Below are 12,658 nucleotides of genomic sequence, written 5' to 3'. Positions count from 1 at the left end.
GCTCCAGGAGACTCAACATCTTTGTGAGAGTCAGTGTTGAATGCTAAAGCACAGAGGGTGTGTGAATGTTGCACAGGTTTGGAACAACCTTGAAAGTTTCTTGAAGTAAAGAACAATTATAAACCTTTTTTTTTATAAATCTGAGAGCCTTGGTCAGCATGAGTCAAAACTTGTTATACAAAAAGACAGTTGTACATGGCAACCAAAGTCGAATCAGTACATCAAGGTGGAATGAGTACAACAAAGTGAAAATCAATGTTGATTAGTTTTACAAAAACAGAAACCACGCAATTATAATGTTTTTACAGAATATAACTGTCAAGGTCTAGCCCAAAAATACCATGCATAAAACGTTTCTGTCACACAGGTTTGGTATCAATCTTTCCACATTTCCGCTAGTGTTTTTTGAAAATTATTATTATTGTATTATCAGGCAGGAAGGCAGCTCTGCAGATGCAGAGACTTCACCATGGTACATGTTTTGCCTATGACTACGCTATAAAATTCTGCATGCTAGCATGCTAGCAGCCTCTTGTGTATTAGCCGATTGTGCCTTATTTAATACATCATTTCGAATGTAGTAAAGATTGATTTAGTCTTTCATGAATCCCCCATGAACTCCAGGATCTCATAGACCTAGCAGATTGTATTGACTCACGCATCTGATTTGGATGGTAGGAACAAGCTCAACTTTATGTGGAAACAAGACCATCTACCCCTCCATGAACCATTTTCAATCATATTTAGACCATATTCAACACTCCCACAGGCCACTATAACCTTGTGGTCCCATTCAGGATGACCAACGCTCCCGCTGTCTTTCAAGCCTTGATACTGTAAATGATGTCCTGGGAAACATTTTTTATATCTTTGTCTTCGTCTATTAAGAAAATAGATAAATTTTTTCTAAATCTCTAGAGGAGCCTAAGCCGCATGTGGAACAGGTCTTACAGAGGTTTCTAGAGGACAAATCATATATCAAGGTCAAAGAATGGGAATTCCATCGAGACTGTATCATTCATCAGGTTGTTACAAAGTTCACCCAACAATAACAAACTACACTCCTTTTTTTCTCCAATTATCACCCCAGCTCCTTTTTCTCTTTCACCTCTACCCTGCTATGCTATGGTCCAGAAGAGAGTTTCTGGGTACCTGCCAGGTTCATTGTAGATCCGACCTTTATCTCGGACTTTCATCGACAGCGCTTGGATGCACCAGCCATGATGTCCAGTAGGGCCCATAGAAGTGGGTACTGTTATAGTCTAGCCCAAAAATGCCTTGCCTTAAGATTCTATCACACAGGTTTGGTGAAAACCCCTACACATTCCACCCGTTTTTAAATTCTCTGCATCTGCATTACATTCATTCAGCTCCTACCTACCTAATTCCACCTTACCCAGTGAGCATGTTGGATTACATACAGTATGTATGCTCTATATTTATTCATCTTTGATCATTTACATTTCTGTGGATTACAAGACTCTAGAGAACTAGTGAACTTGATTTATGAACTTTTGATTTTCCACTTTTCCACTTCCAAACTTCCACTTTGTTCGATTAAATGTGCTGCTCTGCTCTAGATATATTAACCTTAGATCTTTCGTGGTCCTATAAATTACAAGGCTCTTTAGTGAGCTGGATCTACCGACAAGCACTCTTCATGAACTGTGTCTATGTGTATTACACCCAGTTGTTACACCCCCAGCATGCAATGTTTTTGACTTTTACTTTAGATGGATATTAAGACTTCATTTTCACAATAGTCCATCTGACGCTTGGTCGCTGATCCTTGTGAAGTTTAAGTCTTTATTATTAATTTGCGCTTGCTTGGACTTAATATCATGATCTCAGATGCCCACTGTATCTTATTAACTTTGAGTTTACTGTGTTTCATTGCTTTAAACAAAACATTGCTCACAATCAGCTCCCAGACGGTCTGGGAATTTGTCATTAAAGGAAGCAAATTTCATTTTATTGGTGTGTGTCTGCTTCTGGGTCCTATCAGTTTGCCCGGCTTGACCGGGCCCTAATAAGAACAGCTCCAATCAACAACAGACCAACCAATTTCTTTTAAAAATGTTTGTAAATGTTAAGTGTATTTTGATTAGAGTAATCTCTCTGAATAAAAACTACATTTTAGATTTCTTGGTGTATTTTTGTTTACTGTAATTGTCTGTAATAATCTGTGCATATTTTGGTGCAAACATAGCCTGACAACTCTATTGCATAGTACTTAGATAAATACACCAAAGCATGATCAGTATTGTGCGCTAAACCTCTGCAAACAAGGCAATGCTAACTGTTCTTAAACATTATTATTATTTCTTCGTTTTTTTTTAAACTATCCTTTATTGAAAGCAAGAGAGAAAATATTACCTGTTTCAGAATTCCAGGATCTGTGCTCATGGTAGGATTCCAAGAGTTCAACAGGCAGAGGCTCACCAGGGGCTCGAGGGGGCAGCAGCAATATATTATGCGCATCATATCCTTTTATCATCTGCAGGATCTGGAAAGACAGATGTATTAATTAAACAATATTACACAAAAGGGAATGCTGATTTGCATGAATATCAGCATAACTGTGATCGCCATAATAACCCAAATAGTGTTGAACAGAAACCTACTGCACTATGGTGTATAATCCTTTGTTCCACACACCAAGTAGTGAACTTGATCAGGGGTTAGAGCGGAAATTGGAATTCAGCCTTGTTTTAGGAGCTAGTTATCTTCGTAGACATAAATACCAGATGTATTTTCTTGCTGAAAATAATTCTGTAACTTGTTTTGAATAGGTTATGGCAGGCAGCTGCTCTGCACTATTCACCCACGATGGTGAGTGTTAGATTAATTAATAATTATTAGAACACCTGGAACACAGAGTGATACATATAAATAACTCAGTGTTGTTACCACCTATTACAGTATCAGCAACTGTGGAATTCAGCTCATCCAATCAGATTACTTGGTCAGAATTAACTGTTGTAAACACTGAAATGTCTAAAGATAGCTAACTGGTTCAAATAAATTAACATGGTGATGTGTTTGCTAAGATTCAAAAGGTTTGGTGCTGCCAGACCAGATGCCATTAACTCTTCTGATAACTAAACAAAATTAGCTAACTCAATTATATCCATTACTGTATATCCAATAACTGTGTATTCATTACAGATATTCCCTGTTTCGTTCTGGGCGCACGTTCGTGAGTCCAATTTGTTCATAAGTCCGACAAAGTCAATGACGAGTGGGAATTAGTTACAAATAAATTAGGGAGAAAATCTGAAAAAAAAGTATACCAATCCACTTGACTAAATCTGTCCCCTTTCCCCACACTGTCGTCATGTGTCTAAAAACCGTTATTGTGCCGGTTAATGGGTTTTCCACTGTATTGGCCTATAAATTCTGTTTTGTTGAGAGTTTTCCGAAATTAGGATTATTCACTATCAGGACAGCTTTACAGCTGACATTTTATATCATCGTGCTTCTGGACTAACTCATTACAACCAGTTAGGCCAACTCATTTCTCACGAACACACAAACAATATATATCCGGACTTTGAACATTTTATACATTTACTTACACACTGAAAATATTGTACAGTGGTGTGAAAAACTATTTGCCCCCTTCCTGATTTCTTATTCTTTTGCATGTTTGTCACACTTAAATGTTTCTGCTCATCAAAAACCGTTAACTATTAGTCAAAGATAACATAATTGAACACAAAATGCAGTTTTTAAATGAAGATTATGTTATTAAGGGAGAAAAAAAACTCCAAATCTACATGGCCCTGTGTGAAAAAGTAATTGCCCCCCCTTGTTAAAAAATAACTTAACTGTGGTTTATCACAGTTAAAAGTTCAATTTCTGTAGTCACCCCCAGGCCTGATTACTGCCACACCTGTTTCAATCAAAAAATCACTTAAATAGGAGCTACCTGACACAGAGAAGTAGACCAAAAGCACCTCAAAAGCTAGACATTATGCCAAGATCCAAAGAAATTCAGAAAAAAATGAGAACAAAAGTAATTGAGATCTATCAGGCTGGTAAAGGTTATAAAGCCATTTCCAAAGCCTTGGGACTCCAGCGAACCACAGTGAGAGCCATCATCCACAAATGGCAAAAACATGGAACAGTGGTGAACCTTCCCAGGAGTGGCCAGCCGACCAAAATTACCCCAAGAGCGCAGAGACAACTCATCCGAGAGGCCACAAAAGACCCCAGGACAACAACTAAAGAACTGCAGGCCTCACTTGCCTCAATTAAGGTCAGTGTTAACGACTCCACCAAAAGAAAGAGACTGGGCAAAAACGGCCTGCATGGCAGATTTCCAAGGCGCAAACCACTTAAGCAAAAAGAACATCAAGGCTCGTCTCAATTTTGCTAAAAAACATCTCAATGATTGCCAAGACTTTTGGGAAAATACCTTGTGGACCGACGAGACAAAAGTTGAACTTTTTGGAAGGTGCGTGTCCCGTTACATCTGGCGTAAAAGTAACACAGCATTTCAGAAAAAGAACATCATACCAACAGTAAAATATGGTGGTGGTAGTGTGATGGTCTGTGGTTGTTTTGCTGCTTCAGGACCTGGATGGCTTGCTGTGATAGATGGAACCATGAATTCTACTGTCTATCAAAAAATCCTGAAGGAGAATGTCCGGCCATCTGTTCGTCAACTCAAGCTGAAGCGATCTTGGGTGCTGCAGCAGGACAATGACCCAAAACACACCAGCAAATCCACCTCTGAATGGCTGAAGAAAAACAAAATGAAGACTTTGGAGTGGCCCAGTCAAAGTCCTGACCTGAATCCTATTGAGATGTTGTGGCATGACCTTAAAAAGGCGGTTCATGCTAGAAAACTCTCAAATAAAGCTGAATTACAACAATTCTGCAAAGATGAGTGGGCCAAAATTCCTCCAGAGCGCTGTAAAAGACTCGTTGCAAGTTATCGCAAACACTTGATTGCAGTTATTGCTGCTAAGGGTGGCCCAATCAGTTATTAGGTTCAGGGGGCAATTACTTTTTCACACAGGGCCATGTAAGTTTGGATTTTTTTTCTCCCTAAATAATAAAAACCATCATTTAAAAACTGCATTTTGTGTTTACTTGTGTTATCTTTGACTAATAGTTAAATGTGTTTGATGATCAGAAACATTTAAGTGTGACAAACATGCAAAAGAATAAGAAATCAGGAAGGGGGCAAATAGTTTTTCACACCACTGTATATAATTGTAAATGTTGGTATTTGGTGCACTGCAGTGTCTACTTTTGGTACAATACACGTGAGCTACTACCGTGATTGAACCATAAGTAGAAGCCTGATCTGTTTGTATCTGTGGAATCTCAAATGTTCGTAAGTCTGGGACTACTTATATATTATTACAGGCAGCTCCTGTGGGAACATGTGTGAGCACTCAGTTTGCCAGTAATGGTGGCAGACAGAGTAGACATGTGTGGGCAGTGGCTCGTGCAAGGTCCTTAATGCAGCTTCCCTCGCTGTCTCAGCCAACTGGCTGTGCCTAAATCTTCTTGGGTGCGGACACAGATGGAATCCAAAAGTGATGGCACCCAACATTGGCTGATTCTCCTCCGGTTACCCCAGCGGCGAGCCTGGCTGGGGAAAAGGGTCTTAATGTCAAGCGGAGCAGCCTTTTTCTCTTTGTTGGCAGGATCGCAAAGGCTGTCTCTTGGTGCACCCCCGTCACTGGCGTAAGGTGTGACATGTTAAAATCCTAGTAACAAGCCAGCTTCACTTACAGTATGTACTCCAATTATCCCTCTAAATTGTTTGTAACTGCAGAAGTATTATTTAGATTTGGTAAGGTATTAAACTTGATGGTATGTGGTTTAAAAAAAAAAATGGTTATAAACACTTTTTTTTTATTTATATTTTGCCCCCAGGCAGATGCGGCTAACAACAGATAGACAAACAGTTAGGATTCTATAATGGTTTATTCATCATAATTTAAAATAATGACTGTCAACTAATGAGAAATATCACACAGTAAACATGCACAATTAAAAAAAACATTCACCCTCTCTTCTTCCAGGTACTGCTGGTCAAAGTCAAGGGAGTAAAACTCAGTGGGGAAAGGGCAGGGGTTGCAGACCTGCAACTCAACCTCCTCTCCACTGCTGTATGGCAGCACAGGCCCTAGCTCGATTTCTGTGGTAGAAAACTTCAACTGCGGCTCCAGTCCCTGACCATGGGCTGAAAGTAGGATTTGGTGGGTGCTCTGGGCCACTGCTATCATCAGCCTCTCTTTGTACATTCTCTGCAAAAAAAAAAAAAAAAGTCACTTTTCTACAGTGCGTAGAGGTTAAAACATGCTATATTTGTGCGACAGCATTGTTGTACAAAGTAAATAGCGTTTAGGACTCACTAAACCCTCTGGGAAAACAAATATATTTTGTTAAGCCTTTTGTAAATAGATTTTTCCTAAATAAAGAAGCATATTTGGAGGATTTACAGGCATAAAGTTGTGCCATAAATCACATGAAGCCACATATCCTACATATCCACATATCACACAACTCTATAAAAACTCTATATATTGAATGAAAAGTCTAAATATATATACAGTATATATATATATATATATAAAGTACCTCTTATCCCTCCCCTCTGAGAGAGCTCGGCCAATCAGCTCTCTCTAGACCTCCCGCTGTGAGAGGTAACAGCATCACCTGGAGATCGAACCAGCGATCATTGGATGATAGGGCGAGCACTTTACCGCTTAACTCTAGTTTGTCTATTTCCATGAAATCATAATGTTCATAACTCGCAACGGTCCTGTTAGAGCCATAAGGAACCAAGTGATTTCTAATATTTTTCTACAGTATTATTTGTATTAAGAATGGCTGTTATTGTTATTTGATATATTTTACATATTCTGTTATTTTTGTATAGCATACTTTTCATAGGGTGTTCATTTAGTCCCATACGTAATACGTAATACGTATACGTAGGGTCCGTTGAAGAAGAAGGAAAAGGCTTGGTGTTAGACAGTCTTTTGACCGTTCTTTGAAACCACATTTAAATTGAAGCTTGAAGAAGTGTAAATAGTTCTAAAGTTTGATTGTGTTGTATCCTGACAAACGAAAAAGTAAACTTTTACAAGACAAGTTTGTGGTTTTACGCGTCAAATCTCTTGTGCCGATCCCCTATAGAAATGGAGGAGAACCGAAACGAGTAGATCGCCATTACAGGTCCTTTTGGGTAAAGTCCTCATTTATTATAAAGTCCTCATTTATTATAAATTTCAGGTGAAAACACAAAATAAACAGAGCTCCGCCGTCTATGTGAGAACGGACGAGATTCTGGAAACTAAAACAAAAAAAGATAAAGATCCCTTATGCCCTTACCGAGGATTTATAGAAAGAGAGAGTGTGAGCTTGTGCTTTGTGCACTTTAACCTGAAAGCGCGCTAAACTGATGCGTGTCGCTCTCTCTCACTTTCTCTCTTTCTCTCTCTCGCCGGCGTCTTAGACACACAGAGGCTTGGGCTTTGCCTGTGTCTGTTTTTTAGCGCGCTTTGTCTTTGGCCCTGACACCTTTTACCGGTGCGACCGAATAATCACACGAAGTGTCGCGGTATCACGACCCTTCATATAAACACGCTGGCAAGTGCGGCTCATTCAGGCTGATTGCCTGATGCGCCCTTGCCTGGCAACCGTGTGTATAAATGTCTGCACCTTTGCCCGTTCAAAACTGCGCGTGGTAACAGTCTGCGGCACTGCCCCTCGCGTGAGTCGCGTCGTTACATATATGTCCACAAATACTTTGACAACAAACACTGATCATAAATAATAAAGCTTAAGGTCATTACATTGTTTTAGCTATAATTTCACGGAAGCGAGTTCAGAACTAAATCGCTGCTCCTGCTCCATCTAAAGCACTGTCACACTAAACACACGAGAAGTTTCAAATAGAATGAACGAACTAATGAATATTCTCAAAACGTTATAAAATTAAGTAGAGCTTTTGTTTTTTGTTGTAGTACGAAGCCCCTAGATGGACAAAGGAGAAGAAAAATTAATCGCGTTAAAAGTAGGTGACACTGGCGCGGCGCTTCTAGTGTTAAATATGACAGGCTCATGACTTGTAAGACATGGCAAATGCAAATGGACTTTTCTTTTTCATTTGAAATTTGGCAGTCAGTGTGCGTTCGCAAGCGACAAAGCAAACGATAATGCAAAGTTTGCAATTGCATTTGAATTATGTCACACTTTATGCGTCCATATATGGAAAATGCAATTGCAAATGTAATTTGTTCGTACAAATGTAATTTGCAATTCCTTTTGAATAATGTCCGGGATATCACTCCATAGTCTGCTCAGTTTCATTTGCCAATGTTATAAACCCAAAAGACACTTACCAGAGAGTGCTGAAAATACTTTATAGTATAAATAGTATAGTATAAATGCTCACAACGGTCCAGAGCAACGGAGTGTTCAAAGGAGGTGAAGAGGCGGGTACAGGCAGGTTAAAATGGGTGGAGAAAAGTGTCAGGTGTGTTGTGCGATAAGAGTATCAGCGAGAATGAAAGGAAAGGTGTACAGGACAGTGGTGAGACCAGCGATGCTCTACGGCTTAGAGACAGTGGCACTGAAGAAAAGACAGGAGGCAGAGTTGGAGGTAGCAGAGCTGAAGATGTTGAGGTTCTCTTTGGGAGTGACAAATATGGATAGGATCAAGAATGAGTTCATCAGAGGGACAACCCACGTTGGATGTTTTGGTCAGAGAGGCCAGATTGAGGTGGTTTGGATATGTTCAGAGGAGAGATTGTAAATATATCGGTAGAAGGATGCTGAGGTTTGAACTGCCAGGCAGGAGGTCTAGAGGAAGACCAAAAAGGAGATTTATGGATGCAGTGAGAGAGGACATGAAGTTAGTTGGTGTCAGAGAAGAGTATGCAGAGGATAGGGTTAGATGGAGGCAGATGATTCGCTGTGGCGACCCCTGAAAGGGAACAGCCGTAAGACAAAGAAGAAATGCTCACAACACCATAGGCCACTTGTGTAGACTACAGGGTGGGCTGCATGTTGATATGATGCAAAAGCACTCCCCCGAACATTTACTCAGGTATGTTCCCGGAGTGCATTCATGTCCCTACTGCTAGCTTTAATTAAGTCATTGCGCTAATCCATTTTGTAACAGTGAGTAGACAATGAAGAGCTGACAACTGTGCAGAGAAAACTGAGAAAGAAGATCAGGGATGGAAAAGCATGCTACAAGAAGAAGTTGGAGGATCAGCTACAGCAGAATATTGTCAGCGGTGTGTAGAAGAGGTTTAAAACCATCACTGGTTATAAGGAGTCCAGCTCTCAGGCAGAGGGTGACCAAAAATGGGTAAATTATCTGAATATATTCTTTAACAGACTTGATCAGTCATTACACTTGGGCATTAAATAAAAAAGATGCTTTAAGTGTGTGCGCACACACACACGCACACACACACACACACACACACACACACACACATACACACACACACACACACGTGGTCACAATGTGTGAAATGAGACTGAGCATGGGAGATAATTATCCACATTCCCAAAGAGCGAGACAGAAAAGAAACATTGGCTCACTTGTGATCATGTGACACTCAGCAAACAAAGTCTATACATACTAGAGTTTGCTCGTCTTGCAAAATGGTCCCAGAGCAAGTTACTCACAATCCAAGGTTCCACTGTACAGTATATCTGAATCAAACGTAGACAAAAATTCTGGTAACTGGATCAAACAAAAACAGCTAATAATTCTTACCCCTTCAGCTGGACTGAATTTGACTTGGATGTTGACCCTGTCTCCAGGATACAGCATACCACTGGATGGACACATCGTAAAGATAATAGAAGATGTCAGCTTTTCTAAAAGAGCCTCCTGTCTCAGGTGAAGTGGGATGTGCTTCTCAGTCTTATCACACAAAAAAGGGAACACATATTGATGTTAGATTATTGTACGAAATAAAGCATTGAAACACAATTGTCTGAGATTTATATCTGGTACTTTTCAGCTAAAATTCAAAAGGGAAAACAAAAGTTATAAAAATGCATAACTGGAATTAAGGGTTTTCTTTTGTGCCATGTTTAATATTTAAACCATTACATAATGGTTAAAATCATGTGCAATGGAATTTCAAAGCTTTAAATCATTTTCCTAACACATCTACAGCAACAGTTTGCTGATCAGCAAAGTAGAACATTGGCCCAAAGTGTGTTCACAATTCCAACTATACCAAAAACTTTTAATGCATCAGTCCTTGTTGCACTGTACCTCTCACCTAAACACTGTCGCAGACCAAGTACAGTACAACCTTTATGACAAAAAGATTGTCTTATTACAGTGGGTTCTTTCAGCAAGATAATTTGCCCTACGTCACTGCAAACCTTTTTTAGGAATGGTTCAAAGAAAATGTCAAAATGTCATGGTGTTGACTTGACAAGACAAATTTCCCAGATCTCAATCTGATAGTGAGTTAGATGTGACATATGCTGGACAAACAGGTTTAATCCATGAAGGCTCCACCTCAAAACCTAAAGGATTTAAAGAAATTGCTGCTAATGTCAACTGTAGCTGCCAGATACCCCAAAACACCTGAAAAAATCTTGTGGAGTCTATGCCTCAGTAGAGCAGAGTTGTTTTGGTGGCACTATGGGGACCCACACAATGTTCTTTCTTTCTTTTTTTCTATCTGTCTGTCTGTGTTTGCGTGTGAGATTATCTGTCTTAAAATTGTGTACATTTACAGAATTTAATAAACGCTTGTATCAGAATCAGAATGTCCTTTATTACCTATAGTTTTATTAGGCACGTTTAAACATATAGGGAATTTGTTTGGGTGACAAAAGCTTCCAGAAATCACAAAATATCCAGGGCAAGCTGCAGACTGCACCCACATGTATATGCTACATGACCTAAAGCCATTTTTACTAGTACCTTTACCTTTCTCTTGGCATCCTCCTTTTTGATGCTCCACTTGCAGGGCACTGGCTCAGGGTTGTACAGCTGCATTGTAATGACTTTGCACATGCCACAGTGAACACTATCAAACTGTAACATGTCAGTGGTGGTGGTCAAGGAGGGCATTACAACCACTGCACATAGACGAACCTGAACTGTAGGACCCCCGGAAACCTGTAGATTACCAAAAGCAAGGTATTAAGGGAGTCACTACAATTAAGAATACCAACATGTCTTAAAGGGGAGAAATGCTATAATGAAATAAAAGTACAAGTTCTGTATATGTCATGTTTTTATTGCATTAATTTTCTTATTCTTAACCCATCATCGGGGTGGTTCTCTAATTTTCGAAAATATGCCCCCAACAATCCGAATAAGTACAACTTTCTGCATTGGTTTTATTTATCAGAGCCTAAATAACAATTGCGTGGATCCTACAGAACCAACCTCTGTAAACAAAAAAATAATCTCATGTTAAAACCAGAAAAAAACAACAACAAATTGCCAAACACAGGTGGAAATAAAAAAAAAAAAATAAGTATACCATAGAACTTTTCATATTGTTGCTACCTTTGCTTTGTTTTATGCACTCCATACTGCACATAATTGCCTTTTGCACAACATTCATTGCGGACATTCTTTATACATTTACAGTATACACAAGTAGACACACTCTCACAAACGTGTGTGTATGTGTATGTATAAATATGTGTGTATGTGTACTGTATATGTAGATATGTGTATTGTGGCGTGGGCGGAGCGGCAGCTGACGACTAGCATGCATTGCAGGGGGTTTTAATGTGTTCACCCTGTTGGGGAAGGGTGTTTGGGTTAGTGGCTTTGGCCAGGTTTGTGTGTTAGACTGTGTGTGACCTGTTGAATGTGCTCTGGTTTATGCTAAGGCTAAATTGGATGTGGTTCTCTTGTGAATGTGCTGCTCATGCTATACAAGTGCTGTATTAAATAAAGTACTCCCAGCATTGCACTCATCAGCAATTAAGCCCACTCGTCTTTCCAACATCCTTTCCGGCGGTAAAATGCTACATTGGTGTCAGAAGTGGGATGGAGAGTTACGAGTTAGATCGCACTATTGAGGACCTAAAAAAGATCCAAGCAGGCCGCCGAGTAGCAGAGCAATTAAGGAAGGAGAAAGAGTATCTTCCTGACCGGGCTAGCACAAGCAAACCAGGGCGATCAAAGCAAACCAGCGAAATAAAGATTCTGGCACTGGATCTCGGTAACGGACTCATCAAAAGTCCCAGCGCCAAAGCAAGCTACAACTCCATGCGCCGGCAGCCAGCGAGCTGCAGCTGCGCCTTCTCTCCTACAACGGCGCCGTCGAACCCTATGCATTCTTCGCCCAAGTGGAGCTAGCCGCCGACTTCGCGGGCTGGTCCCCAGCGGAAACCGGCATCAGAGTAGCACTCTCGCTGGAGGGTGACGAGCTCCGGGCGCTGGAAGACCTCCGGGCCGATGAGCCGAAGGACTGGGCAAAGCTTCGGGAGTCGCTTTACTTCCGGTTTGGTGCGGGTGATCGTAAGGAGGCAGCGTGTGAGGAGCTGGCGGTCCATGAACTCATAATGGCGGAACATCACGGCGAAAGAGCCCACAGCTCAGAGGCACTCGGTAGGTGAACCTAGCCGGGGACAGGGCTACCCGTCGTGGCTAGGCAATGAGCAAGTCTCAGAGGTTTCACGG

General features: G+C 40.5%; 1 protein-coding gene across 1 annotated transcript in view; it reads right to left on the bottom strand.

The window, feature by feature from the left end:
- Positions 1-12,658, bottom strand: part of LOC128527483 (hydrocephalus-inducing protein-like) — a 224,907-nt gene that overhangs the window by 73,298 nt on the left and 138,951 nt on the right. The window contains exons 32-35 of the mRNA XM_053499884.1: positions 10,943-11,134; positions 9,764-9,913; positions 6,030-6,269; positions 2,377-2,506 (exon numbers count right to left, since the gene is read on the bottom strand). Coding sequence (XP_053355859.1) covers positions 2,377-2,506; positions 6,030-6,269; positions 9,764-9,913; positions 10,943-11,134 — 712 coding nt within the window. The remainder of the gene's footprint in view (positions 1-2,376; positions 2,507-6,029; positions 6,270-9,763; positions 9,914-10,942; positions 11,135-12,658) is intronic.

Source organism: Clarias gariepinus, chromosome 7 (genome assembly GCF_024256425.1).
Source record: "Clarias gariepinus isolate MV-2021 ecotype Netherlands chromosome 7, CGAR_prim_01v2, whole genome shotgun sequence".
NCBI classification, from domain to species: domain Eukaryota; kingdom Metazoa; phylum Chordata; class Actinopteri; order Siluriformes; family Clariidae; genus Clarias; species Clarias gariepinus.
The sequence above is the reverse complement of the archived record's forward strand: the minus strand, read 5'-3'. Positions and strand labels throughout refer to the sequence as shown.